Source organism: Parus major, chromosome 1, assembly GCF_001522545.3.
Source record: "Parus major isolate Abel chromosome 1, Parus_major1.1, whole genome shotgun sequence".
Lineage (NCBI taxonomy): Eukaryota > Metazoa > Chordata > Aves > Passeriformes > Paridae > Parus > Parus major.
Window position 1 is genome coordinate 19,428,518 of NC_031768.1, and position 26,500 is coordinate 19,455,017.

The 26,500-nt window shown below is 37.9% G+C and overlaps 1 protein-coding gene across 4 annotated transcripts in view; it reads left to right on the forward strand.

Moving 5' to 3' along the window:
* The window catches only part of MID1 (midline 1), a 238,277-nt gene that overhangs the window by 208,165 nt on the left and 3,612 nt on the right, over positions 1 to 26,500 (forward strand). For all 4 annotated transcript variants that reach the window (XM_015641077.3, XM_015641101.3, XM_015641067.3 and 1 more), the window contains exons 5-9: positions 2,993 to 3,141; positions 6,634 to 6,761; positions 14,351 to 14,494; positions 22,897 to 23,058; positions 25,023 to 25,230. In XM_015641077.3, coding sequence (XP_015496563.1) covers positions 2,993 to 3,141; positions 6,634 to 6,761; positions 14,351 to 14,494; positions 22,897 to 23,058; positions 25,023 to 25,230 — 791 coding nt within the window. The remainder of the gene's footprint in view (positions 1 to 2,992; positions 3,142 to 6,633; positions 6,762 to 14,350; positions 14,495 to 22,896; positions 23,059 to 25,022; positions 25,231 to 26,500) is intronic.

Here is a 26,500-nt window from a genome sequence, read left to right on the forward strand (position 1 = left end):
ATTGCAGCTTTTTTGACTGTGGGTATTATTGCTAGAAATTTGTAAAAGTCCTTATGTAGTCCTTGGCTGATACTTTTGTTTAAAGAAGAATGAAGTCCTTGAAGATAAGTATGCTGGACCTCAACTGTATATTTGGTGTTTCTCTTACTACAGGTGATTACGGATTTTAAGGATAAAACCAGAAATTGTCATGATCAGTAAATGCCAAATTACATCCACTTAATGTTTCCTTTACTCTGTTATGTGCCTGACAGTATTTTCCCCAAAGTGTTAACTTTCACAAAACGTCACAGCACATAGAATCATGTCTCTCAATTATCTTTTTCTTTTTTTTTTATCTACGTAACTTTTTTAACTTTTTATTCAAATATTATCACATAAAAAATTTGTTCCAGTCATTGTCATTCATGGAACATAAAATCTTAACTTTTTTACAAAAACAGATATTAAAAAATGTGCAAGAAATTAAATTAGGTGTGCGTTTCTAATTCCCAAAGTTCCATGATTACTAATAGCAAACACATTGAGCAGGAAAAATCTCTGATGCTCAAGTTTCAACATCTTTTGCTAGCTAACTTTTAACTCAGAAATGCACTAGAGTTGAATTAGTGTTTTTATTTTCTAGGTACAAGGTGTTTACTGTTTAACTCCTAAACTAACTAAGTCAGATATTCATTCTTCTTGTGTGGGAAAAGCTCAGGAAAGGAATAAAGTCAAGAGCAGGTTAAATGGTTCATGTGGCTGTCAAGATATTCCAATTAACTTGAAATGAAAAGCCTGTAGGCAATGGCTAACTTAAACACGTTTGAAACCACAGGTCTTGTACACTGTGTGAAAAAACCTGAATTTCCTCATGCAGTTAACAAAATATAATTCCCTTCAAATTAAATAGGTGGCATTCATTTTTGTTTCAGCTCTTTGTCTCTGTGCAGAGAGGCCAGTTATTCTACCGGTGAAGTAGAAAACTTACCATTCATTTGGATTTGTGCAATATACACATTGCTTTTAAAAAACTGTTGCTTGAAAAAATGCATTCTAATTTCCATTAGCATGGAAGATTTGTAATACAATTGACTCCAAATTTATTTGAGTAGAGCTGTTATCAGAATCTGTCCCCATTCTTTGTTCTATTTTGCTGAGCTGAAAGTTATATCAGTGGAGGTCCAGTCACGGTCTGGAATGCTTTGACTCAAATGTGGTATAAGATTTCAAGGTCTCAAGAGACCCATGTGAAAAGCCACAGGAAGTTCTGCCCAGTGTATCTTCCTTTAAGAGTCTTCCTGGAAGGTAGAGCATGACAAATTTCTCTATAGAACTGTAGGTGTGGCTACAGAGCTGGGAACACGTGCTAAATTCTAGCCTGCAAGGCTGCAGGTTCAGCTACACAAGTCTGAACACCCTGTGCATCTTCGTGCTTAATCTCACCTATCACCCAAAACCCTATAAAATCCCACAGAACATGTAACAGGAAAGAAGTAAATACCAATTAGGTAAAATAATCCTAGGGCAGATGTCATTCCTACCATTGCAGAAGTGGGTGGCGACTGAGTGAAATGAGATCTTCCTTTTTCAATTTATCATCTTCATCTTCTTGAAGATACAAGGAAGAATCAATCGAGGGAAAAAATAGTTCATATATAGACATCAAAAATAATGCAAAAAACTCACAAGTTAACATTTATTTCAGTTCAGTGTTTGCTTCTTAATTAATTAGTAAATAAAGACACGAACTTCTCAACACTGCAGTGAACCTTTCCCTAGCTGGGCTGGTGTAGACTGAATTGTAATCTCTGCAAATTCACAGGACACGTTGTGGCATTAGTTCATCCTAGAAGCTGATCAAGTCATTAGCATTACAAAAATCTGTGCATTCCCAGCATTTTCTTCTCTTTGCTGTTTCTGTCTTTAAAGAGATACAAATATCAAGTGACACAAATCATTCGGCAGTATCTTTTTAGGAAAGTTTTTCAAAAATGTTTATTTTCCTACTTGTTTCTGTTGTCAGATAGCTGCACTAAGATACCCTCATCACTGCTTAGGATGCAAATATATCTGGAAGTCAAATCAGGAACTTCATAGCTTGTGTCCTAATTCCTGAGATTGAGAATGTTATCTTGATTATAAATTTGGACATTTCTGCCAACCCACTTGGTTGTTAGTTTCCTCATTTTGCATGTAACTGGGTCTTAATGTGCTTTTCTAAACTCCAGAATTACTTAATTTCCTTCCTATTTCTTACTCCTGTTCAAACTATGATCCTGATGTGATAACAAAGGGAAGGACTCCCAGACCTTTCAGGAATTATTGTAGTTCCTGAAAGTTTTGTTAGCCAACATTGTCTTTAAATGGAGGACTGTGCCCTTCCCTAACCTTTCAGCTAATGATTACAGTCACATCTACTGTGTTTATCTCCAGCACATATGTTTGCAGTAATAATAATCAGCTCTCCAATGCTACTGTGCTTTTGTCCAGTTAAAAATATCCAACAAGGAAACACCCTTTTTTAACTTAAAGCACATAATGAGGTCAGGCATGTATTGTTAACAGAATTGAACAGTCTTTTTCTGTTAACTTTTATTTTCATTTTTTTTCTTTTTATGAAACTCACCTAAGTAATAGGAAAAAAGTAGTTAATCCGTAAGTGGCCTTTAACACGGATCTCATAATTTCAGGGAAATGGTTATCTAAATAGACCTTAGTTATCATGTAAGCAGAAATTACCAGGAAATGACGTTCCTTCTGCTGGAAAATAGGCCAGCTGTGCTTGTTTTGGCTCTCCCCTGTTGTTTTGCATGTGGAAATTATTCAGGCAGAAAGGCTGTGCCTGTCCCTTATTAAAAATGTTACATGGCTAGCTGGAGTTCACCACAAAGCTTGTCACCAAAGCCATTCATCTTTACTCCTCCTTTGCCTAGCTTTGCCTCTGAATTGCAAACCCACTCATGATTTGTGACCTTAGAGACATGACTGCTTTCCTGTGTTTCCACTCAAGGTGGTGAGGTTGAGAAAACTGGCTCAGCAGATTGCCAACTGCAAGCAGTGCATTGAGCGATCGACATCCCTCATCTCTCAGGCTGAGCAGTCACTGAAGGAGAATGATCACGCTCGCTTCCTGCAAACAGCTAAAAATATCACTGAAAGGTAAAGGAGACACTCCTCTCAATAAAGTGAAAAACCTCACTTTAAGGCAGCTGGGTTGTCATAGTTGCTGTCTTGTTTTGTCACATCAGAGATGTGGTCAAAGGCAGGGGATAGTTGACATATTCCCCCAAAATGCTACTTCGTGCTATAGCAGAGTGGGAAGAACCTTACTGTAAAGCTTAATCAAAACATCCTTTTGAGAAGGGGAGCAGTCAAAAAAGGGTGAAAATTAAGTGTTACAACAATAACAGCATGCACAAGTGAAAGAGTTAGAATGGTTGCCAAGCAGATGTCTGATGTTAAATGCACTTTAAAAAATGGGTTTATGGCTGAAATTCCTACTTAATGAAAAATTCTGAGATTGAGAAAGAAGTCAGGCAGTTAGTACATTCTTTAGAAGAAACTAGGAATTATCTTAATTCATATTCTTCATAAAATAGCAAGCTACAAGGTAATTAAATTAATGAACTTTGTGAACATGCACCATGCATCTTGAAGAGATGGAGATTCAGCAATCCTGGAGGTCTGGAAGTTACACCAGACACCAGGGAAGTTGTTGTGTTGGGTCCCTGGGTGCAGGGAATTTCTACTTTTTTGAGGATCCTGTCTCCTCTTCAGCAAGCCAGATATATCAAGGATCACAAGGACCATGCTATCAGAAAATTTGGTCTGGTTTTCAGTGCAATGCTGTGAATGCATCGAGTTTCAGCAGGATTTTCTGATGAAAACATATTCTGCTGGAATATCAGCTCTTTAGCAATCAGAGAAATATTTTTTAAAAATTAAGAAGTTTTAAGAAAGGAGAATAGGGCAACAAAGAAAGACATCAAAATATGCTCTTTTTAAATTTTTTAAATAACTAATTTAATTATTTTTTTTTTATTTCTGGGTTCACATTATATCTTCACATTTTCCAGCCAATTTCCCCCAAATTCAGAACATGAAATTCCCTGCTCCTATTAAGAATTTTTTAAGTCTTTCACTTACACTGGTGTGCTGCATCAGTCTTCATCAAAGCTAATTATCAGTTTATAAATAAGCCAGCAGCACTGGGTTGCCCATTACGGATTCAGAAAACTGAAAATCAGTTGAAAAGGCAAGGCCAGGCAAGACAGTAGATTATATGTTCTCTCAGACTGGTTTACATTCTGTCACCAATAAACAGTGTGGCATCCCAGTTGGAGCCAGTACTAAAACTACAAGTATACCAAAATCTGAAGGTGGGGGTCTGCCCTTTTTTTTCAGTATTCAGCAGAACCATCAGTAGGGTAGAAACTTGTGGAGACACAGGGCTTTATGTGTGACTACCACAACATATCCAGAGAAGCTCCAGTTTGAACTTTCAAGCATGAACAGTTGCATCATAAAGACAATCACGGAACAGACATTGGGACAGCAGAAATGAGACAAGCTGACATATGTGCCCAATCAAACTTAATTCTTGGCTATCAGAGATTGCTGTCTTTAATGGGATGGCTGTGAACACCCTGAAAATCAGAGAATCATTCCAAGCAGTGAATAAAACCGAGGGTAAAAAAAAAACACCGAGGGCTTGCAGACAAATTGCAAATGGAAAAAGAGGCTAAATAGAATTAATAAATTATTCCTCACTAGTAACTCTCTTAGTTCTCATGTGGTGAGCAACATTTTGTTTGCTTTTAGACTGCTCATGTAACAGTCTCACCAGGGCTCTGAGCTCCAGCAGCTAAAGCAGTCTCCTAAAATCATGCTCATTGTGTTTCTTCATCCACATATTTCTAAGTAATTGCAGTAAAATATTTTCTGTTGTAAGCACAACAGGTAACTGCACAAGCAAAGTCATTAAATACACTCTGATTATTAAGTTGTGCATTATTTACAGTGGGTGAAATGCATTTATCCTAGAAAAACCTTTTCCAATCAAGTATGGTGTCAGTGTTTACAGTGTCAACAGTAGGCAGAACTACAGGACGAAACTCAGTCCTCTGAGCCTAATATGGTGACATGGTGTCTGAAATTCTGAATTGTTGATCTCACCAAAAACTGACTGTAACACATGTAAATACAGCACCTTTTTCATATCCCCCAAAACAGTCCAAAAAGGCCTGGTGATATTAAAAAAAAATTAAAAAAATCTGTCCTAGGATCTACTTTAAACTGAGTTCTACATCCACAGCTGCAAAAGAAACAATGATGAAAACTCTATGACAAGATTATTGACCAGGAAACCTCCTTGGCTCAGCTTTTGAAAACTATGCTGGAGAAAATGAGATGTACAGCTCTGGTTTTGGCTTTCCTATTGTATCTTCCTAAAATACTACACAAAATATATATGAGGAAATAGTCCTTAGTAAAAAAAAAAGTCCTGGAGTAATTTCTACAGAAAAAGAATAATTTGGGGAAATTTTAAATTTAAGCAATCAAATATTTTGATCAGACATGTCATGAATGACAGATAACAGACATAGATTGCATGCATAGTTGTTTACCTCCAAACTGAAACATTTGCCTAATTTCTGTTGTATAGCAAAAGGTTTAATAATCTCTCTCAGTCAAATTTTCTATAAACACATCCAATATCCAACTCTCCAGAAATATGTATTTTGAGAAACCAGGCTGAAGGGTCTGAAAAATGCTTCCTGACAGCATTTTTCCTGTGAAAGTTCATCTCTTTATATTAGTACATCTGGACAGAGAAAATGTGAATGTAACTCCTGAAATGAGGTAGGTGAGGAAACTTTTCAGTTTTGGAGGACATATAAGTATGCACACATGCTTTGCAGGGAAAAGCCTTTTAAAATAAACCATGCTGACATCTATTTGTTTTATCTCCCTCCTGTGCCTTTTGAAGTTAACAGCAGCATGCTGTGGTGAGCAGCTGAGGAGGTTTGGGGACTGCACCAAGCCCTTGGGACAGCAGTGCCAAGGCGTGCCTGGAGCAAGAGACTGCTTGGGAAAACAAGGGTTGGGAAAGATGCAGCATCTGTCTGGATTGCTTAAAACAGCTAATTATAGTGCTCTTTCTTCCTTGGTTCAATGGGTGATTAAAAAGAAGAATTCAAGGGATATTGTTGCTTGGCCAATATTTTGTTAAAATCTTATCTGACACTGCACGATAGGCCTAAACTCAGTAAAAAAAAATAATATTGTAGATCTTGCTGTCAAAAAAAAAAAAATAGCAGAAGTTCCTAACTTAAACCATATAAATAAAATAAGTATATGAGCTTTTATCAAGCTCTTTGGGAAACTGTTATATTGATAATATTAAATAAGTATAATAATTATATATTAATATATATTATATATAATTACTATAGTAATATTATAATATAATTATATTATATAATATATTATGCATTATATTAATGTATTATATATTATTTATTACTGCATTAATAATTGATTATATTATATTGTATATAATATATATGTTATATTATATTGATCAGGTCCACCTTGATATGAAAGTACTTGTGTCTTGAGTGCTAAAAGACATTTTCCTTTTCATTACAGGGTTTCCATGGCAACTGCATCCTCCCAGGTTCTAATTCCTGAAATTAATCTTAATGATACTTTTGATACTTTTGCGCTTGATTTTACCAGGGAGAAGAAATTGTTGGAATGCCTTGATTACCTTACAGGTACCTATTTTTTTTTTTTCTTAATATAGGTGCTATTATTATATACTCCTCATAAAATAGTAGTGATAGGATTTTCTTCAGTTCTCCCTGTCGTTGTAACTTTGTCTGATTGCTAGGCGCTCACCAAGCCACTCTCACTCCATTTTCTCAGTAAAGGGAGAAAATAAGATGAAAACTCATGGGTTGAGATAAGGACAAGGAGATCACTCAAGAATTATTGCTACAGGCAAAACAGACTTAACTTGGGGAAGATTAATGTAATTTATTACAAATTAATTATAAAAGTAGGACACTGAGAAAAAAAACAAATCTAAAAAAAAAACCTTTTCCCCACTCCACCCTTCTTGGGCTCAACTTCACTCCCAGCTCTTCTGCCTGCTCCCCATCAAGTGGTGCATGGGCATGAGGAGTGGAGATTGTGGTCAGTTCATCACACATCATCTCTGGCACTCCTTCTTCCTGGTGCCTTTCCCCTACTCTGGCATGGGCTTTCTCCCATGGAATGCAGCTCTTCATGAACTTCTCCACCATGGGCCCTTCCAACAGAGTGCTGTTCTCCAACAGCTGCTCCAGAGTGGGTCCTTTCTGTCAGATGAGTCCTTCAGGAGTGGACTGCTCCAGTGTGAGTCCCCCGTGGGCCATGATTCCTGTGAGAAGCCTTTCTCCTGTGTGGTCTTCTCTTTGCAGGCTGCAGCTTCCTCCAGGGCATATCAGCCTGCTCCAGCGTGGTCCTCCACAGCTGCAGGTGGATATCTGCTTCACTGTAGACTTCCATGAGCTACAGGGAAACAGCCTGCATCACCACAGTCTTCACCGCAGGCTGCAGGGCGATTTCTGCTCCAGCACCTGGGGCACCTCTTCCCCCTCCTTCTTCACCAACCTTGGCATCTGCAGGGCTGTTTCCATCACATTTTCTCACTCCTCTCTCCCCCTCTGCTGCATAGCCTTTCTTACCCTTTATTTAGAATGCTGTCTCAGAGGCACTATCAGCACAGCGATGGGCTAGGCTTTGGACAGGGGCAGGTGTATCTGTGTCTGATACTGAGTCAGCTCCTGGTATTTTCTGACAGAGATAGCCCTTGCTGCCCAGCCACTTCCTAAAGCTTTCTGCATAAACCAAATACTCTCACCCCCTTAATCCTGGATATATTACCTCCAGCAGCCCCAGAATACCCCAGGAAGCATTAGATGCTTCAAACAACTGGGATGCATTTCCTACCTCCTCTCTTTGCATTCTTCATCACCAGAGTTGAGGAAGTAGGATTGAGAAATGGTTAAATGCCACTGCAGCAGAGTGAAGTGAAAGAACAGCTGGAGCTCAGCCTGGAGGGCTAGAGGAGAGAGAACAGGGACCAAACCCTATTTCCCAGGAGATGGATGCTCCAGGTGTTACCCTCTCCCTTGGGGCTGCTCCTTGCTACAGCAGATTGCTGCCTGGCAGAGTTCCCATGAGCAACCAGAAGCTGTTCCAGCAATCAACATCACAGGCTCAGCAGTGAAAGATGTTTTCTCATGTCAGTGACACTGTGTATTTCCCCCATCACAGACCTGGAGGATCTGGCTGTGTCTGGAACCAGAGAGTGTGCAGTGTGCTCTGAGCCAGGCTGTGGGGTGGGCTCTCCGCACAGCAGAGCCCCGCCTGAGATCTCTGGCCTGAGGAAGCCCACAGGATTAGACCCTTACTGAAAGCCTGACTAATGTGCAGTCTCAGAATGTACAATGACTCACAAAGAGAAACAAATTACTGTAATTTAGGGTGTTTTGATTTCAATGCCAGAATTAGAACAATTCATTCCAGCTCAATTGAAAACAGAAGAGAGTGGTAGGTTTTTATTTTGCAGAGTCTTTAAGCATCTGCTGTTAGCAGCAAGAATTTGCAATGAAAGACACAAAGCGCTTTTAGAAAAGCACTGGAAAACACTTCCTGAGTCCATTCACTTGTCCCAGTTTTCAGAGGATATACTTGTGTTAGTTCAGGAGAATGAGAGGGTGCTGTCTCCTCATTACCACTATCTTTTCCTATCAGAGGACTGGCTTCTGGCTTTTCTTCAGAGGAAAGCTTGAGAAAGTGAGGATTGTTCAGCCTGCAGAAGACAGGGCTCCAAGGAGACCTCATCGTGGTCTTTCAACACTTAAAATATTTTTGTAGTGTCTGTTGAGAAAGGACAAGGGGTAATGATCTAAACCAAAGGAGGGTAAATTCAGACTACATATAAGGAAAAAGTCTTTAAGGTGGCATTGGCACATAAGGAGACATTGGAACAGGTAGCCAGAGAGGCTGTATAGGAACCATCCCTGGAAACATTCAAGGTCAAGTAAGACAGAACTCTGAGCAACCTGCCCCTGTTCATTGTGGAGATTGGGCCAGATGACCTTTAAAGGTTCCTCCCAATCCAAAGTATTCTCTGATTCTGTGATTCTGTGAATAGTGAATAGATTGATACTGGGAAGCACAAGACTGGGTGCATGCACAGGGCAGCAGCACTCTTGCCTGACGGAGCTTTGGGGTTCTTGCCATATCTAAAAGAGAAATTATATCTGCAAGGAATTTCTTTATCACTGTGTGACAGATGAACATAATCAGTGTCTAACACATATTCAAGTAAATGAAACACAACAATAATGTGATAAGAGTAACTTCAGCTTCTTATACAGGACCAGTGAAATGTTATGGTGTCTGCCTCTCTCCAAATCTGCAGGAATTTTGCCATCATGTTGAGCCTTCACCCCAAATTTATAAAAATCCAAGGAAATGAAAGAAAGGATTAAAACAAAAACAGACCTGTTTTTTTCCTAACAAGCCATTTTTATCCTTGCCCTTGATGTCCAGTGAAAAACAGTTCTAACTGGCTTTTCTTCCCATTAATAAATAGCATATGGCTGCAGTGGCAAGATGCAAAGCACATGTCCAAATTATCTGAGCATCAAATGCAACCTATGCAGACAGTTAAAATACATTTATGTAAATATATGTACATGAGATATAGGTATATACATATACATATATATATAACCCCAAGAGAAAAATGCACTTGATTATTCTCTATCATTGTCCAGAAACTCCAGAGAAAGATTTATATTACTCAGATTGGTGCATGGAATTTTCATAGATCATAAACTGAACACTTTGTGACAGAGTGAATTAGGCTTTACTTTTGTCACGTTTCACAGTTCAGTAAAACGAAGACCATCTGTACATCCTAGTCATAGATCTATGCTGTGAATTAGGTGAAGAAGCCTACCTTATGACTATCACCTGTACTGCTTCTGAACAAAATGTCAAAACCTAAATTCCAGCTTCATTATCTCTGCTGTCAGTTGCTTTTGAAACAACTGACCTTGGCTTTCTCCTGGAGATTTTTTTCTCCTTTGGTTCTTCCCAATGTAATATTTGTCAGATCACCTTCATCCTCCATCTCCCCAACCCTATCTTTACTTCTTCCTTAGCTATTTCTTTACTGAATAAATAAATTTAAGTAGTTTGTGCTTATCATTTACACAGATGTCTGCCCAAAGCTTCTGCTATCCAAATAAAATCTCTAATATGTTTCTTAAAGTTTCTAGCCAGACATTGAGATACCAAGCTCAGTATATTAAAACAACACTTATAATCTTCATCTGACTGTTCTATTCTCTGTATATGTAACCTTGATGCCTTTTGAAAGCATTCTTATCTTAACAGTTGCTCAAGCTTTTCATCTGGAAATCATCTTTTTCTAAACATGTATCTGGCTAGATCCAGGCAATACATATGACTTGCAAACCCTCTGTACAATATTGCTGTCATAAAGACTTTTTTGTCCACTGTGAATCAAAAATGTTTGGTTTGTGTCTTAATACTTTGAAATCAATTGCAGGAACATCCATTCTTTGACCTTGCAATTTGCCCTACTTCAGAAATCCTATCTGAAACAACGATAAGATTTCTTCATCCATCACTTCACCTATGACTGCACAAAGAAATATGTATTGCATAGCATATGCCAGCAATTTTTTCACACAGAAACAATTTCATTCTGGAAACTCTTCACAACCTTTCTTACTGCTTAACTCTTTCAGCACTGAAAGATCAAAGACCAACTCCAGACAGCACTCAGTCTCATGGTTTGGGTGTAATCTCATCCTCTTGGTTTTGAGCAGTCCTGGTCTGCCCAAAGACTGGGTCAAGATGTCTTGTACATATGACCAAGCCCTAACTCACACATAACAAGTTAATAATACATAAAATTTGTATCCACATCTGATGTAACTGTACCTTTCAAGTTCCTCTGTGCTGATTCAGCCCAGTGTCATGATGCAAGATGGAATCAGCAATGAACACCTAAAAGAGAGGTTCAGATCAGCTTCTGCAACCCTCTCATGGTCGTACCAGCAATATGGATATTTCTGGCACCATTAATTCAAGCAGATTACTTAGGTTATCTTTTAGGTCTTGATACTCAGTATCAAAATCCATAAGGAATCTTTACAAAGTCAATCACTGCATGACAGCAGTGAGAGAGAAAGCAAGCAAACAAAATGAATTTGATGTGGATTCAGTCAATCTCTGTGACCTTGTGCTGAGAGGATTTAGATAGAATCTCGATAGGCACCCAGGAGGCACTGCATTAATGCTGGAATTCACCAGGGAGAGGTGGCAGTATCCCTAGTGTGTAGACCTTGTGAGCCATATGTTCTGCTTCAGAGCAAAAGCCATGCACTGATGACACCGAAAGGAAGGTGTGTTAAACTAAATGGGTTGAAAGGGAGTAGTTATGCTTGTGAGATCAGTTACTCCTGAGAGCAAATTTAAGAAACTGCATTTCTAATATTAGTGCCTTTCAGGCATTCTAGGTGTGGCTGATGACTTTTTAAGTGTGTTTACTCAGTTTTGAGTTAAAATGAAGTAAAACAGCCTTCAGCAACGTTTTTTCTGTCTTACGAGAGAGTGTTGATTCACAAAAGCTGGTGAATGAAAGTCTGAGTGTTGGCAGAAGTTACCACTCCCAGATACTAGCTCTGATCCTCTGTGGAGAAGTGCATTATGTCTTCCACTGCTGTGCTGGAAGCATGCTGGGCTTCCCCTCTGGAGCAGTGGAGAAGCACACCCAAGTCAGGAAGGCGAGGTTGCTGGTACAGCCTTGAGATCACTGGAGTCTTTGAGGAGGTTTCCATGTGGCACACAGCTCTGCAACAGTGCTGGTGAATTCAATAACCAAGTCACACTACCAAATGCAATACTGAAGATAACTGGTTGAGGTCAATCTCTTTAATTGCATTGCAAATTTACACTCTCTAAAGGAGCATGTGTTGCGGAATGATGAATTTGGCGTTGGACTGCTACATTATTTTGTCATAACAAAGCATCTGAATGTAGACTTTCCTGCCTTTCTGGAGGAGAAACAGGTGTATTTGTTTTATTCTGAGTGGTTTATGAAATGAATGTTGCCAAAGAGCTGAATTCATGCAGTATAGCCTCAGGGGAGTGTGAGTTAATCACAAGAGCCAGGGAAAATGTCTTTCTTAGGTCAAATCTCTTTCAGACATTTTCATTACATGAAAGTCTGTAGATTTCCAGCCATAAAGCCAAATGTGCAAACAAGGAGCAAACTTAGGATGCTGTTTTCAAAGAAGTTGAAGATGCTTAGGTGTTATTTAAATGCAGTTTACAGTTAATTAAACCTTCTGTATTTTATGCTTTTTATGAATTAATATTTATTTTCTGTGCTGAAATAATAATAACAAGTAAAATACATTCTCAAGTAAAATATTTTGCTGTTAGGTGCAGGAGATGACAGAAGAAAACTTAAGTTGAGCACCATTGGACAAATAAAAATAGATCTACCTGTATATTTGTTATTAACACTTGTTCCAATTTTTGTTTAGCCTTTGAAGGACAGGCAAAATATTGAAATGAAGCCCCAACTAGGAATCAAAAAAAAAAAAAATTAAAACCTCCAGTGATTTTTCTGCAAGATACATTTTTGAAACATAGCTGATATTACTATCAATCTTTTCAGAAAACTGTGGGCCTTTTTTCCCCCCACATTTTGATTATATTTTTCTCACAGATAGCTGTCCTTACTTGAGTTTATTTGTATTTCCTTTCATTAATACCCTTCTTTCCCAAGGGTTTCTTTGACAAGTTAAAAAAGAAGCATTGGTAGGCCTCTGTGATTCAATAGAATTTAGAGCATCACAAATCATGGTTGTATCATGAAACACATTTGAACTTTTCCTTATTCCCCTTGGTTAGAAGAGGTTGCCTGGGGACCTATCTGCACTTGAATCCTTGGGAACATACATCAGTAAGCCAGTGACATGATCTATGAAAATTCTTGATGGTAATAAAATAGATGTTTCATAAAAATAAGATCTTGCAAAAGTAAGGGTGGAATTCCTTCAGAGGGACTTTTTTTGAGCCTATTATTTGTGGCTATCAGAGGTTAAAGAGATGACAGAAAAAAAAACTAAATGAAACCACAAACATTCATAGTTGCCTTCCTTTTCCTCTAATACGGACATAGTTTGGATGTTTCAGCTTGAGTGCCCACCTTCTTCACTCTGTGACAGCTGGGAGAAACACTATTAAAGCACAATAATTTGTAATTTTCTTTTCATGATGTGGCTTGTAGGGAAGATGATTTGGAATGAAGCTCCCACTGAGACAAGCATGCAGGAGGATCCCTCAGTCTTTCAAAGAGACACTCATTTCTTTGTTATTTAAGTGTTTGGCTTTTTAAAGATTGCAAACAAGAAAATTCACTTCTTTAAATAGGTCTTTAAAACAAACTCATGTGTTAATAGAGGAAAATATTGTATATCTTATTACACAAAGATCTTGCCTGTTGATTAGGAAAAAAAAAGGAGAGACAAGAGCTCCTGGGTGATTATTTTCCTATAATATTCGTGCAGTCATTATGTTATCATAATAGCTCATTTTTAATATTGAAAAATGTGAATTTTATAGCCAGCAGAAATTATACCTATATTAGAAAGGATAGCTAGGAGCTCAAGAAAAATGGAGAGAGGAAAAAATTGAGCATGAAAGTATAAGTGTTGGGAGCTTCCTCTAAATTATATTTTTTAAATACCTGTTGCTAATGAATGATAGATCATTGTGCAGCCTAGAGCAGGGCCAGGAAGGATGTACCACTGCAATACCACTTATGGCAATCTCTGGTAAGACAGGCTGGGCAAACACTGATTTCAAGTCAACAGTGGAGAGTGTTGTCCCTCTCTCTTGATATGCATCAGTGAAATTTTGATAAGTTTGGTGAAAGGTTCAGAACAATCTCAGAAAAAGTAACTTGTCATAGTGTCCATCTAATGTGACCACCGGTATATCACTTGGTCAATGGCATCTGAAACTAAAGCTACTTCAATACAAAATATTTTCAAAATCTGGAATTCTTAGGTGGTTATGTTGTTTTTAAGAATTCCTTCCTAACAATTAGTTGATAATCAAAGTTAGTACTGAAATTAGCAAGATGTTGTTGAGAAGTCTGTTGGATGATGTCTCTACAATCTCATACATCAACTACGTCCCCTCATCCCAGGGGAGAGGGGAAATGCCTCACTGATTGTGCTTCCTGTGTTGTATCTCACAGCTCCCAACCCACCCACCATTCGAGAAGAGCTCTGTACAGCCTCTTATGATACCATCACTGTGCACTGGACATCAGATGATGAGTTTAGTGTGGTCTCTTACGAGCTGCAGTACACAATCTTCACTGGACAAGCCAATGTTGTTAGTGAGTATAAACCTTTTCTTTTCTTGTTGTGCCCTTATGGTTTCTATGTAAAACAAATGTCTTTAAAGACAAATATACTCCTAGGTCAAGAACAAAAGGAAAAATTATTTTCTAGAAAGATTGAAAGCAAAAATTTTCAATCCAAAGTAATAATGTTTTTAAAAGGGTTTGAAATTCAAAATTACTTCAGTTAGAATTTCTGGTGTCTTTTCTGTGGGTTCCATGTATTGGGATCTTTCAAAGACTAAAACCATCACAAGTATTGTCTATATTAACAAGACTTGTCTCTTGTGTTCCAAGTCCCTTTTTGCAAAGGTAGCAAGTTCAAAGACTTCAGTTCCATTCTCTGCACTAGTCAGGCACTGTGCACCTGGGAGCCTGTGTTGAGCAGGTCATTAGTTTGAACTGCAGCCCCATTGTCATTTATACAAACTTGACATCTGGACCTTTGTCTGAAATACAGATTCAGTCCTTCCCTCTGATTTTTATTGTCTTCAAGGTTACAAATCATAGGTCTCAGTGAACTACAGGCTAAGTTAGGAAACATCAGTGGAACAAGAATTTATATGGTAATTTGTTTTTACTTAAAATGAGATTAACAAACATTGTAGATTTTGTATTATAGCACATTTTTTATGAGTATACTCTATGTTTTGAATCTGTGGCTTTCTTTAATGACCGAATTTACTTAATTAGATTTTGAATTGTTTTATTTTTAAATAACTACTCCTCACAGTAAAAAAAAAAATATATATATTGTCTAATCTTTGGTCAGGAAGTTAACATTTCTGGATTCAGTGTTCTGCAATCATTGGGGTCATTGACCATGAATTTGGAGATGTCATTCGACTTCTTCCTGGTCCCTGTATATTTAATGGCAATACCACTAGGTGGCACATACTTGTTTTATTAAATAAGGATTCTGAAATGAGCCAAATCAATCAAAATGTGGAGTTTGTTCAAGTCAACACATATTTAGATAGGGAACTCATCGCCACAGAGGGATGATGTGTTTCTGAGTTCAAGAGATGCCTGGACAGATCATACAAGAAAAATACACTGAGAGCAATGAAGTGCAATGCGGTGGCTCTGGAAGTCCCAGAGCTGTAAGCTGTTGATGCCTGGGAGGGCAAGGTGAGAAATGATCAGTGTGTGCTTTCCCTGTTCCTTGAAACCTTCCTACACCCTCGTCTTTGGCCACCATCAAACACCCTGGCCACACACTGAGCTAGATAGGCTTAGTTGTGACACAAGGCAGAAAGGTTTTTCTTCTTGTAAAAATTTTTTGTAAGAAGAAAATTTGTTGAGATACTTCGATGAAAGTCAAAGCTGTGGGCATGTTTACAAGCTTTATGTCAGTGGAAAAATGGTATGGTCTATGCCAAGTTTGAGTACTGAGCCAAACTCTCCCACTGACTCTGTTACTCTGTGCACCTCATCTTCTCCATCACTGAGCAGGAGTTTATTTTCCAAGCCATCTGAAAGGACATCTGAGGATATTTGTGCTGGCATCTTCATACCTTTTTTAAGTAGCATACTGTGAATGTATTATAGTATTCAGGACTGACTGAAAAGAGGAGACAGATTATTGAAAATTTGATGCATGTTTTGTCAAAACCTCCATTTAGCATTTCCCATAAGAGTCTGATTTTGAAGAACACACTGCAAAATTTAAGGCTGTTGGAAAGACCAAATAAATTCGACACATGCTTCTACATCTAAGCAAGCTGGATAATAAAAAAGTATAATAGTAATTTTGCAAAAATTGAAGCTAGGTAGATAAGGAAGGAAAACCTTCCCTGATTAATCACTACCAAGCTGAGAGGATTTAATGATGAGCCAGCTTTTTGCTTGTTTTCTAGTCCATTTTCATCCATGGCTTTATGCTGTACAAGTCAATTATTGTCGTTATGTATGAACATGGCAGCAGCAAAAGGTGTGCCATTTCCACAGCCTTGGGATGTGGGATTTTACTCCTTGCTTACTAGTGAATAAATAACAAGGTATTTCTATTTTAGGCAGTACTGTCGGTTTCCCATGTGGAGGTGAAAGCTTTGATCTGCAAAACATGTATCAATAAGTCTGCTTTCAGGGATGCATTATAATTTTCAAGCATAGCATGAAGTGCTCAGTATGCAGTCTGAACTTTCATATTATCACTTTGCAAAAACAAGTAATTAAAACTTTGAAGAGGAAACAAATTAACACTGTAAGAAACTTTGTTTACAAAATGCTCTGAAGACCTTAAATGAAAGTAGAAAAAAATGAAAGAATGGCTCTTTTGAGGGTTTTTTTGTTTTCATTTTGTTTTGTTTGGGTTTTTGGTTTTGGGTTGTTTTTTGTTTTTTTAACAGAGCTAGTTCCTATGCAAATATCCTAGTTTAATTGAAAGCTGTAATATTAACCCAAATTAAATACATGCATGTATATGTGAAAGGCCTTCCTAAATATTGTAAAGCTTTTTTTTAAATCTCATTATTTAATATAGACTTGAACACCTCCAATGGTGATCTTCCTGCCAACATGCTACAAATCTGCCTGGGTTTCTAAAATGTGAGACTCTCCCAGGTAATTCCAAGTTATACTGGTATTGGAGATTTTCTCACTAAGATCATGGAATCATAGGTTGGAAAAGACCTCTAAGATGATTGAGTCCATCCATTAATTTAACACTGCCAAGTCCACCACTAAAACATGACCCTAAATGTCACATGCACAGGGCTTTTGAATGTCTTCAGGAATGATTGCACCACCACTTCCCTGGATAGTCTGTTCCAATGCTTGACCAACATTTCCATGAAGAAATTTTTCCTAATACCCAATCAAAACCTCCTCTGGTACAACTTGAGACCATTTCTTTTTACCCTGCCAATCCCATCCTCATTTTTCTCAGAACACTGCTTGGATGTTTATTCACTTTGTTACATTATATTCTTGATCTTGCAGAAGGATTTAACATCACACCTGTTACAAATGGCTTTCCAAGGCTGTTCTTAGAATATCACAGTGTACCTTGGTAGTGCTGATGAACACAGAGAGTTACTCTCACTGACACTGGCATTAGCAGGCGCTGCACTGCAGCCTTCAGGTTTTGATGAATTGAAAATAGGTTTGTGTTTTGTTTTTTTTTTAAATCCTGTTTTAGACTCTGGGTTAGCAAAAATTTGTTCCTATTTATGGCATATGCATGCTGTTGCACATAACCATATTTTTATTTCTCTGTCATATCCCAAAAATTTCCATTGGTATGGTGTGTTGCATGTAGCAGATAATGTAAACAGGCTCATAGATTGACTTCAGTTCTGTGTCTTTTAGCTATGAATTGCCACCAGGGAGTAGCTGGAGTACTGCATTAAACCAACAAGCTCTTTCCCTCGAGACAATAGGAATCACTTTGCATACATACCCACCTACCGTGCTAATGGAGGCTGTTATTTTGGAATCTGTTTCTTAAACCACATATCCAGCCTGACTGCACTTTCCACTCACAGTACATTTCCCCTGCCAGAGGCATATATCACCCAGAGATTGCTAAGAATTCAGTAACAAAAACAAGCAATACTATGTTTTTTTAGTATATTTTCTATCCAACATAATCAACTATATTCTTTTTTATTAACTGAAAAATTGGAAAGTTAACATTTGATGACCAAGGTCCAAATAGAGTATTTCATTTGAATCCTATTTCATACAGGAAAGATTATTTCCAAATGTGGCCAAACTTCTTGGATATTAAATGCTTGGCAGACCTGCTCTGCATAAGAGCAATACGGAGCTTTAGATTAAGTAGGCTTTTACTAAATCAGTTATTCTCAAAGTTATACCATTTGTACATTTGCATTTCTGAGAGGCAGCTAATCACCTGCAATCTGAATATGGTAAAAGCTTTTAAAATTACTTTGTCACTAGCTAACTAACATTCATTATAATTTCATTATCCCATTTCAATAGATTTTCAAGTATTCATTGAGTATGCCCTTTTGTAGCATCATGGATTTGTTATAGTGTGTTTCAGGATGGTTCAAATGTTTCTCTAGCTCTGATACAAGATCCTTCAGGAAAAGTACATCTCTCCCTTCTTGACAAAAAGCAGTAAATCATTCTCTCTTCCATGGTAAAAGAAATCAGAGTTAATTAGTTATACAGTCTAATTTCTAAAAAATCACTCTGTAAAGGGTACAGTGTGCTACTGTCAGAACCCTTTCACTGTTTTTTACTGTTACCTTTGAGAGAGGATAAAAGTTTTTGGAGGTACCTAAGACAATTAGAAGCCCAAGCTTCCATGAAAAACTGAATTTATGACTCACCAAATAATTTTTGGTGAGTCATAAGTTTGACTTTGCTTCTTTCTGGAGGTTTTATTTTAATAAAAACAGTCTTCAGATTTCTACTAGAGGTTTTAGTGAGAATATTTAATGGCACAAAAGCAAATTTGGGATAAAACCAGGAAAACTTCTGCATCTTTTAAAGTGTAAAAATAGTGTATTTCTTAAAAAAAATTCAACGTGTTTTGCAGAAATCCTACATATATTATTTTTTTTCAGATGGGAATGAAGAGTGCAGGTGGAGAGCTATCTGTTACTTTCACCTACCTTATTTGCTCTACCAATTTGAATTGGTAATAATTTATTTAAATAAAACATTTTACAATAATTAAAATACTCAAGAAATTAAATAACCTTCCCATGACTTTTGTGCTCCTTTTCCAGTTTTCAAGAAAATATATTTTATTAAAATCTATCAGTGTAAATTTTAGGAGGATTTACACCTTGGGTTTTTCCCCATCTGTTTTTCAAGTGCATCAACAGCCATCACCAGGGAAATAGCTTTACAAATTATTACCTCCAGACTCTGAGAAACTTGTTTTGAAAACATCCTGTACGGACATCACTGTGCTCACTGCACCATTCCAGGATGTAATTTAAATTCTCTTCATTTTTGTAGGCTACAGTTTTAAAATACATTGTTTTACCATCTGCATAACCCTGTGAAAAGCCCTGGGATTTTGGAACAAGAAACCTGAATGTAGCCTGGATTAGGAGAGGGTACAATAGGAGACCCTTGGCTCCTGCTGTTGCACCAGTGAGGGGATGTGTGCTTTTCCACTTCACCTGCTGCCACCGGCAGGGAACTGAGAGGGCAAACACTTCCCCTGGATGCCAGTGTGATCAGGCTGTTTGTTCATTTCCCTGAACTTCCTTAATCATATTCTTTTGTATTCAGAGAAGAAAGGCTGTCCTGACAGGGCATAACTGGAGATAAATTCCTTTGATGCAGTGACAAATTATTCTTTTATACATAAAAGCTTAACTTGGCTGCCACTAATAACTATTCTTCCTTTTGAAGGAGTTTGGACTTGTAGTTTGGCATCATCGATACTTCATTCCCAGGATTTTTGAATCAAAGTACAATTTAAAGCCTGTTATCAAAGAGCTTGCAGTCAGAAAGCACAAGAACATATCGTTGAGCCCATGGGTGCATTGGCAAGAGCTGAGCTTGTTAAGACAACAAGGTTTGTCGAGCACAGTAACCAAGTCAGTCACTGCATATCCAACATTTATTGCACTTCACTAGTCTGGGATGCCTAAGAGTGAAAGGACAAAGAAACCTAAGATATGATCAAAGTATAGAGCTTTCCTCTCGAACATGAGTCAGGTCAAACATAATGTTTCTGACTCTCTCTATTGACTGTGCAGAGAGTTTAGGGTAGGTAAGGCCTTTAGTGATTATTGGGTATGTATAAATCCACATACCCAGGAGAAGGGGAAGAACTCCACCCTAGACTCATAGCAATGCAACAGTACCTTTACTGTCCTTTAAATACTTATTTGGATCAAAGTTCAATATTTTGTTAAGGAGCAATCAGTCGCTGGAGGGTATTATAAAAACTGTAATGCAAGTCTTAAAAATGTGCCCATTAGATAATTGTAGTGAATAATACAAAACTAGTTTCTAGATGAGTTAGAAAAACTGGGCATTTCTGTGTCTGCATAATGGTCACTTTATACATGGCACACACATACCACAGGACTTCGCTTTCCAAGTGTGGTTGTGGTTGGAGAAGACATTTCTAGGAGCACTGTCTGTATCCATCCCACTTACTGTCGCATGTTATTTGGTATCCCATCAGAGGCATCTTAGTTAAAGACTCCTTGATCATATTTAATCCTTTTAAATCCTCAAATAAATAAATAAATCCTTCATTTTATTTTATTTTAACATACTTTATTTTGAAATAACACCTATGAGCACAGTAAGGGATGGTCTCAATGTCAAATCAATGTGGTAGTTCAGGGACAGAAGTGTGTGTTTAATATCTGTAGCAAATTGGGAGAAGATGAGATTTCCTCTGAGCAGTCAGGGAAATATTTTATATCAGGAAGTTGCTTCCTTATTTTCTTTCTTCCTCATAAGAAACCCATTCACACACAGCCTAAAAAAATAAATATAATTTGGTGTGTATGGCTCAGTGAGAGAAGACATGGATGGATGTTGCTTTAAGCAGTTCACTACAAGTACTGGGCCCAGTTCAAGTTTTCACAGGGTATGAAATGTGGCTCTTTTTCTTCATGAGAAAGGCAGAAAATTGTTCTATACAATCATGTTCATATATATAAATATAAATTATCTACAGATGGGTGACTCATGTCATTTTAGACAGCTGAAATTAGAGATCTCACCTGTGCTGGTCATCTAGGCTTCCTCTGTGGATTAGAAAAGAGAGGCATGTGTGGTTGGTAGGATGTTCACACCTGGTAAAATCAAAAAATCTACTTTCTGATTTCTGCCCTTCCTCAGAGTCCAGAAAAATAGGTTAGGCATTGCAGGTCTTAATTAGGTGGCAAGATAGTATGAATCAAACCTGAAACTCTGCTACAGTTACCCATTTGCACAGCAGGATCACTCTCTGTTCTGCCTGCCTCTCTAAAATGCTTTGTATTGCAAGAGAATTTTGCACCATAAACCTCATAATACTTAGACTGAAATTTGGAATTTAAATTCAATTTCTAATGATCTTGTGTTATGAAAAGCACACATTACATTAGGAAGGAATCTTGCAGTATGGCCATGAATTGTCTATGAGTCTGCAAACCTGTATCACAGATCTGTTTCTTTCAGGTTTTGTAACAAGTAGCCTTTAAATTTTATTTTACATGAAGTTTTCATATTGTCTGATATGCAGAGCTGAATTACTACTGAGTTCTAAAAGATTGCCTTCACGAGTGGTTTGCTGGTAGAACATTAGTTAAAAGCTGAAAGCTGTCTGTAAATAACAACAGTTTCTAAAATGTGTTCTATGCCCAATAAAGACAGAGGCCAAGAAGCCTGTCAGGCTCCTAATCCAGTCAATCCTCTCTCTGTTAAGTTTTCCAGCCTAATATATGTGCACACATGCATACACTTCCAGTTACATCTATCTATTTCTGTCTGTATAACCATATAAAATGCTGTGAATGGATATACTCTTCATAAATGTTACATTTTTTCTTTATGTAAATATCCACAATAAAAGTCTGGGGAATCCATTAGACTAGGAGCTGTTCCAAATATACAGTGATAGAACTGTATGTATGGGTGATTGACTGCCATTGCATTTATATCACAGTAGGAAAAACTTATGTATATTGAAAAGTTTCTTTTAATAGGGTGTTTTCCTGTTTTGTTTATAATATTGGTACTCCCTTTTTTTTACTTACTTACTATGTATTATAGTTCTGTGGTAGGCATCAAATGTAAACCAAATATAAACCAAAAAAGGTTTATAAATGGAAAATTTTCCAGCTCTTTCTCAGCTGGCATCTCAGCATGAGGACATAAATCAAAATGTTGCATCCATTAAATTTACTGGCTTAGATTATTTGCTGGCAAAGTCTGAAGTGCAAGAGCCAAAGGTTTCCCTGAAGCCCATGCTCTACCCTGTTTGGCCTCCCATGCTTTGCTTCAGGTTCTGAAGAATGCATACCTGGGGACTGTCAGCAAAGGTGCCTCCCAGCCCTCCTGGCTTTACTGCTTACGTTGGTTTTCTGAGGTTTAAGCTGAGTTCATTAATCCAAACAGTAGATTGATGGGATCTCCATAATCCTCCAGTTCTTAAGCAATAAAGAATGCCTTGTGCTGGGATATGAAAAATCTCAGACTGTTAGTGTCTCCACTGAGCCATTTCTTAAATGCCCACTTTTTATGTTTCACTTCACATAGCAAGAATTTAAAAGGTTCCTTGGCTGTGGGTTGATAAAATGAATTAGTGGCTTTAAGTAGTGGCTCAGTAAATGTAACAACACTTTAAAAGGTACAGAAGTGAAGTTCATATTGGTGTTTGGGTGCCTGGGAATGCTCTAAATGTCCCTCTGTTACAAAGTGTTTTGTGTGTTATGACTGATGCGCTCTGTTCATAATTGCAGGTTTATGCAACTCAGCCGACAGCTGGATGATTGTTCCTAATATCAAACAAAACCACTACACGGTGCACGGGTTACAGAGTGGCACGAAGTACATCTTCATTGTCAAGGCCATTAATCAGGCTGGCAGCCGCAGCAGCGAGCCTGGCAAGCTCAAGACAAACAGTGAGTTTCCAGTCAGGATGCACAAAGTCTTCTTTCTGGCCTTCCTTTTTAGGTCTGATCTTTAGAAGACACAAGAGAACAGAGAAGTTCAACTCTTTTAAAGTGCTTTCCAAAATGAGAGCCGCTTATTTAACATAATTCAAGACTGCCTGAGTCTTCTGTAGTACAGAAAATATGTTGGGGTTTTTTTTTTTTGAGAGATACATGTGTAGTTTGGTCACTGGAGATACCACATAGGAACGAAGCCATCATATGTGAAGTGGTTGAAAATGCACTTTTGTAGTTTTGTTTTAATATCCTCTTTATTCTTTTTCCTCTACAAAGCAAAAACTTTCCTTATGTTTGCTGTAAAACATTTTAATTTTGTGCAGTGTTCATAAGATAATTGCTAGTCTAATTTTATCCTCAAAAATTATATCTTGGCTTCAATCCTCTCCTTTTTTATGGAGTTCAGCAAGGTGATAGACTGGTCAGAGATCCCACTTCAAAAAAACAGTGGTTACTCAAATTATTAGCAGATGTAGAATAGCAATTTTAAGACTAGCTTTCAGCTGTTTTTCCCTCTTGTCCCAGCTAATCCCTCAATCAGGTAGTCATCATGGGCAGCTCTGAGGGATTTGTGCATCTTCTGAAGCCTGCTTATTGTAGGGGACGGTGGTAGAAGAGGGGCAGTAGTGAGTGGCACAGGAAGGAGTCTGAAGAGAATGGCACATGCACTTTTCTGATTTCCTCCTGTTTGCTGTCAAGCTGTGTGATGTGACCAGACACAATTTAGTGCAGAGAGACATCCTTCAGATACTGCTCCAGCACACAAAGGCTACTGAGCAGTCAGAAAGGCAGACACTGCTGCCAGGCAGTAAGAAAGAGTCCCCAGATACTTTCCAATGGGTTTATTCTATATCTGGTCATAATACATAGCTAAATGCACATTGCAAAAGTAGATAACCCTGAACAGTCTACATCTTATTTATAAGTACATGTACCAGTGCCTCACACAGGCTTCATGAGAGATCTAATTTAAATTTTCTGTGCATACTATCAAATCTTCTGATTACATGTTTTTCCCCTTGATATGCAAGACAGTAAGGAGAGAAAAGTGCTTTGCTGGATCACTTGTGGAGTTGCACTTTTCTAGTTGTCTCTCGGTGGAGGTAAATGATCTTTTTGCTTCCTGACACAATGAGCAAGCCTGTCAGAATTGTGGTGGGCTTTATATATCTACAAGGTTTGGTTTACCAGAAAGCTTCCTGTTATTGTCTACAAACTTTGTGCTACAGCCGAAGATACTTGCCAAGAGCAACAGCCTGACTAATGTTATTGCACCATATTATTTGGACCAAGTTACAGTTCACTTCCTTCCTCTTAATGCACAGTATCCAACACCACATGGGCATCCCTCCAAAGCAATCCTGAATTGTTGACTGTGCTTGTTACAAATAAAGCTGTCAGTGAACAAAGAGAGAAGTCTAGTGCTTCTTATTTTCAAACTCATTTTGTGGGATTTGAAATAATACATTTTGTAGGAATGATGAAGATGTTATTATGGAGCTTTATCCCTAGAGAATTAATCGAACACCAGTTATTCTAAATCTAATATGCTGTGAAAAAAGCAACCCTCAGACCTTTATTAGCATGTATATTGGTTTCAATTACATGCAAGAATTAGAGTATTCTGGTTACCTCTAGGTCAGAGATAATGGACATGATGATTATGCAGGGCTCTTTTCAGGGATTATCGACACAGGGAAGTTAGTGCACAATGAAGTTGACAGCAAACTGACAATGCAATGGAAACTAGCTATTGCAGGGAGCAGGATAGGTTAGTCTATCTCAAGAACACTTGAGAGGAGGAAATTAATATGGTTATGTAATCTTGTGAGCTTCTTAGAGGCTGGCTAATCCACTCTTCTTTTAAAAATCAAAGCCAAACCATTCTTCTGTCATCTTTGTCCCTGCATCTCTAGGTCAGCCATTTAAACTGGACCCCAAATCTGCTCATAGAAAATTGAAAGTGTCTCATGATAACTTGACAGTGGAACGGGATGAAACATCATCCAAAAAGAGTCACACACCAGAGCGATTCACGAGCCAAGGGAGCTACGGAGTAGCTGGCAACGTGTTCATCGACAGCGGGCGGCACTACTGGGAAGTGGTTATAAGCGGGAGTACATGGTATGTATAGAAAAATATATATATATATATGATATGATTCTTTTCACATATATATATGTGAAAAGAATCACTAATTCCCACCACACAGGTGCTGGCACAGTTTCTCTGATAGAGAACTGTAGCAGACATCAAGAACAGTATAAGAGCAGGCCAAGTACTTTTTTTCAAAGTTTGTCAGATGAGTTTCCCAATTTCCAGCACCTTTGGACTTCAGAAATAGATCTGTCAGATTATGCATCTTTGTATTTAGCAGCCCTCACAGGACTTTTACTCTACAGCTGGGGTTGTTGTTGCTATTTTTTGGACCCACATACTGTATATTTTAAGATTTTTTTATAATTTGAGGGATCTAAAAGTTTCATCTTGTTTACACAGAGATAACTTAGTAAATGTGATCTTTACTAAATGTAAAATATTTTCTGTCCTTCACTATGAAAAAAAAAATAAATAAAACTGGGGACAACTTGATGATCCAGTTTAACAGGGGCAGAGGTCAGATTTGCTTTTGGGAAGGGGACATGAAGCAGCAGAGCTGTAGGTCTGTGCCCCAGGGAATGAAGCAAGGGGCAGGAAACAGAAGACTGCTTTCCTTCACTTCTGAATGATCCTCTGTGTCATATAGGGGTGTATTTCAGAGGGCCTTTAGTCAGTGGAAGAGATGTTATCCTTTGGTATTCAAAGACATCATGATGAAAGTTAATGGAGTGGAAAAATCAGTAGGGTCTTCAGGTATTTCCCACTGTCTCAAAGAAGCAAAATGCTGTTTGTCTGTGCCAGTGCTAAGGAATGGGGAAAAAAACTTATGGCACATTAATCTCTGTTGGTTGAAAGTCCAACAAATGCTGTAGTGTCTCTAGAACGTGAGGAACTGTTACATTTCTCTTATATATGATAAATCAGGTATTTTTCCTCACTATCCATTAAATGACAACATTTTCACAATCCTTCTGCCCTGCACATCTTGCCATAAATTATGGTCTGCAGAGCAAATGTCTTCACCTACAGTTGCTTAACTTGGCCTGAAACCCAGTCTCAAAAATGTTCATTTGAATCTGAAAACCACACCAACATCTGCCAAAATATATTTGAAAATGGCTAAATGTGGGGGGAGGCAGTGGGGGGATGTTTAATGTGTCCTTTGATGTTTACCCTTGCATTCCTTCTTCAGGGCCATGTATTAAAGGAGCAAGGAGAGATCAGATTAGCTGACGGATAGCAGTGTATTTTAAAATCAATGAATTCCTCTGTTTTCATCTGTTGGAAATGAAAA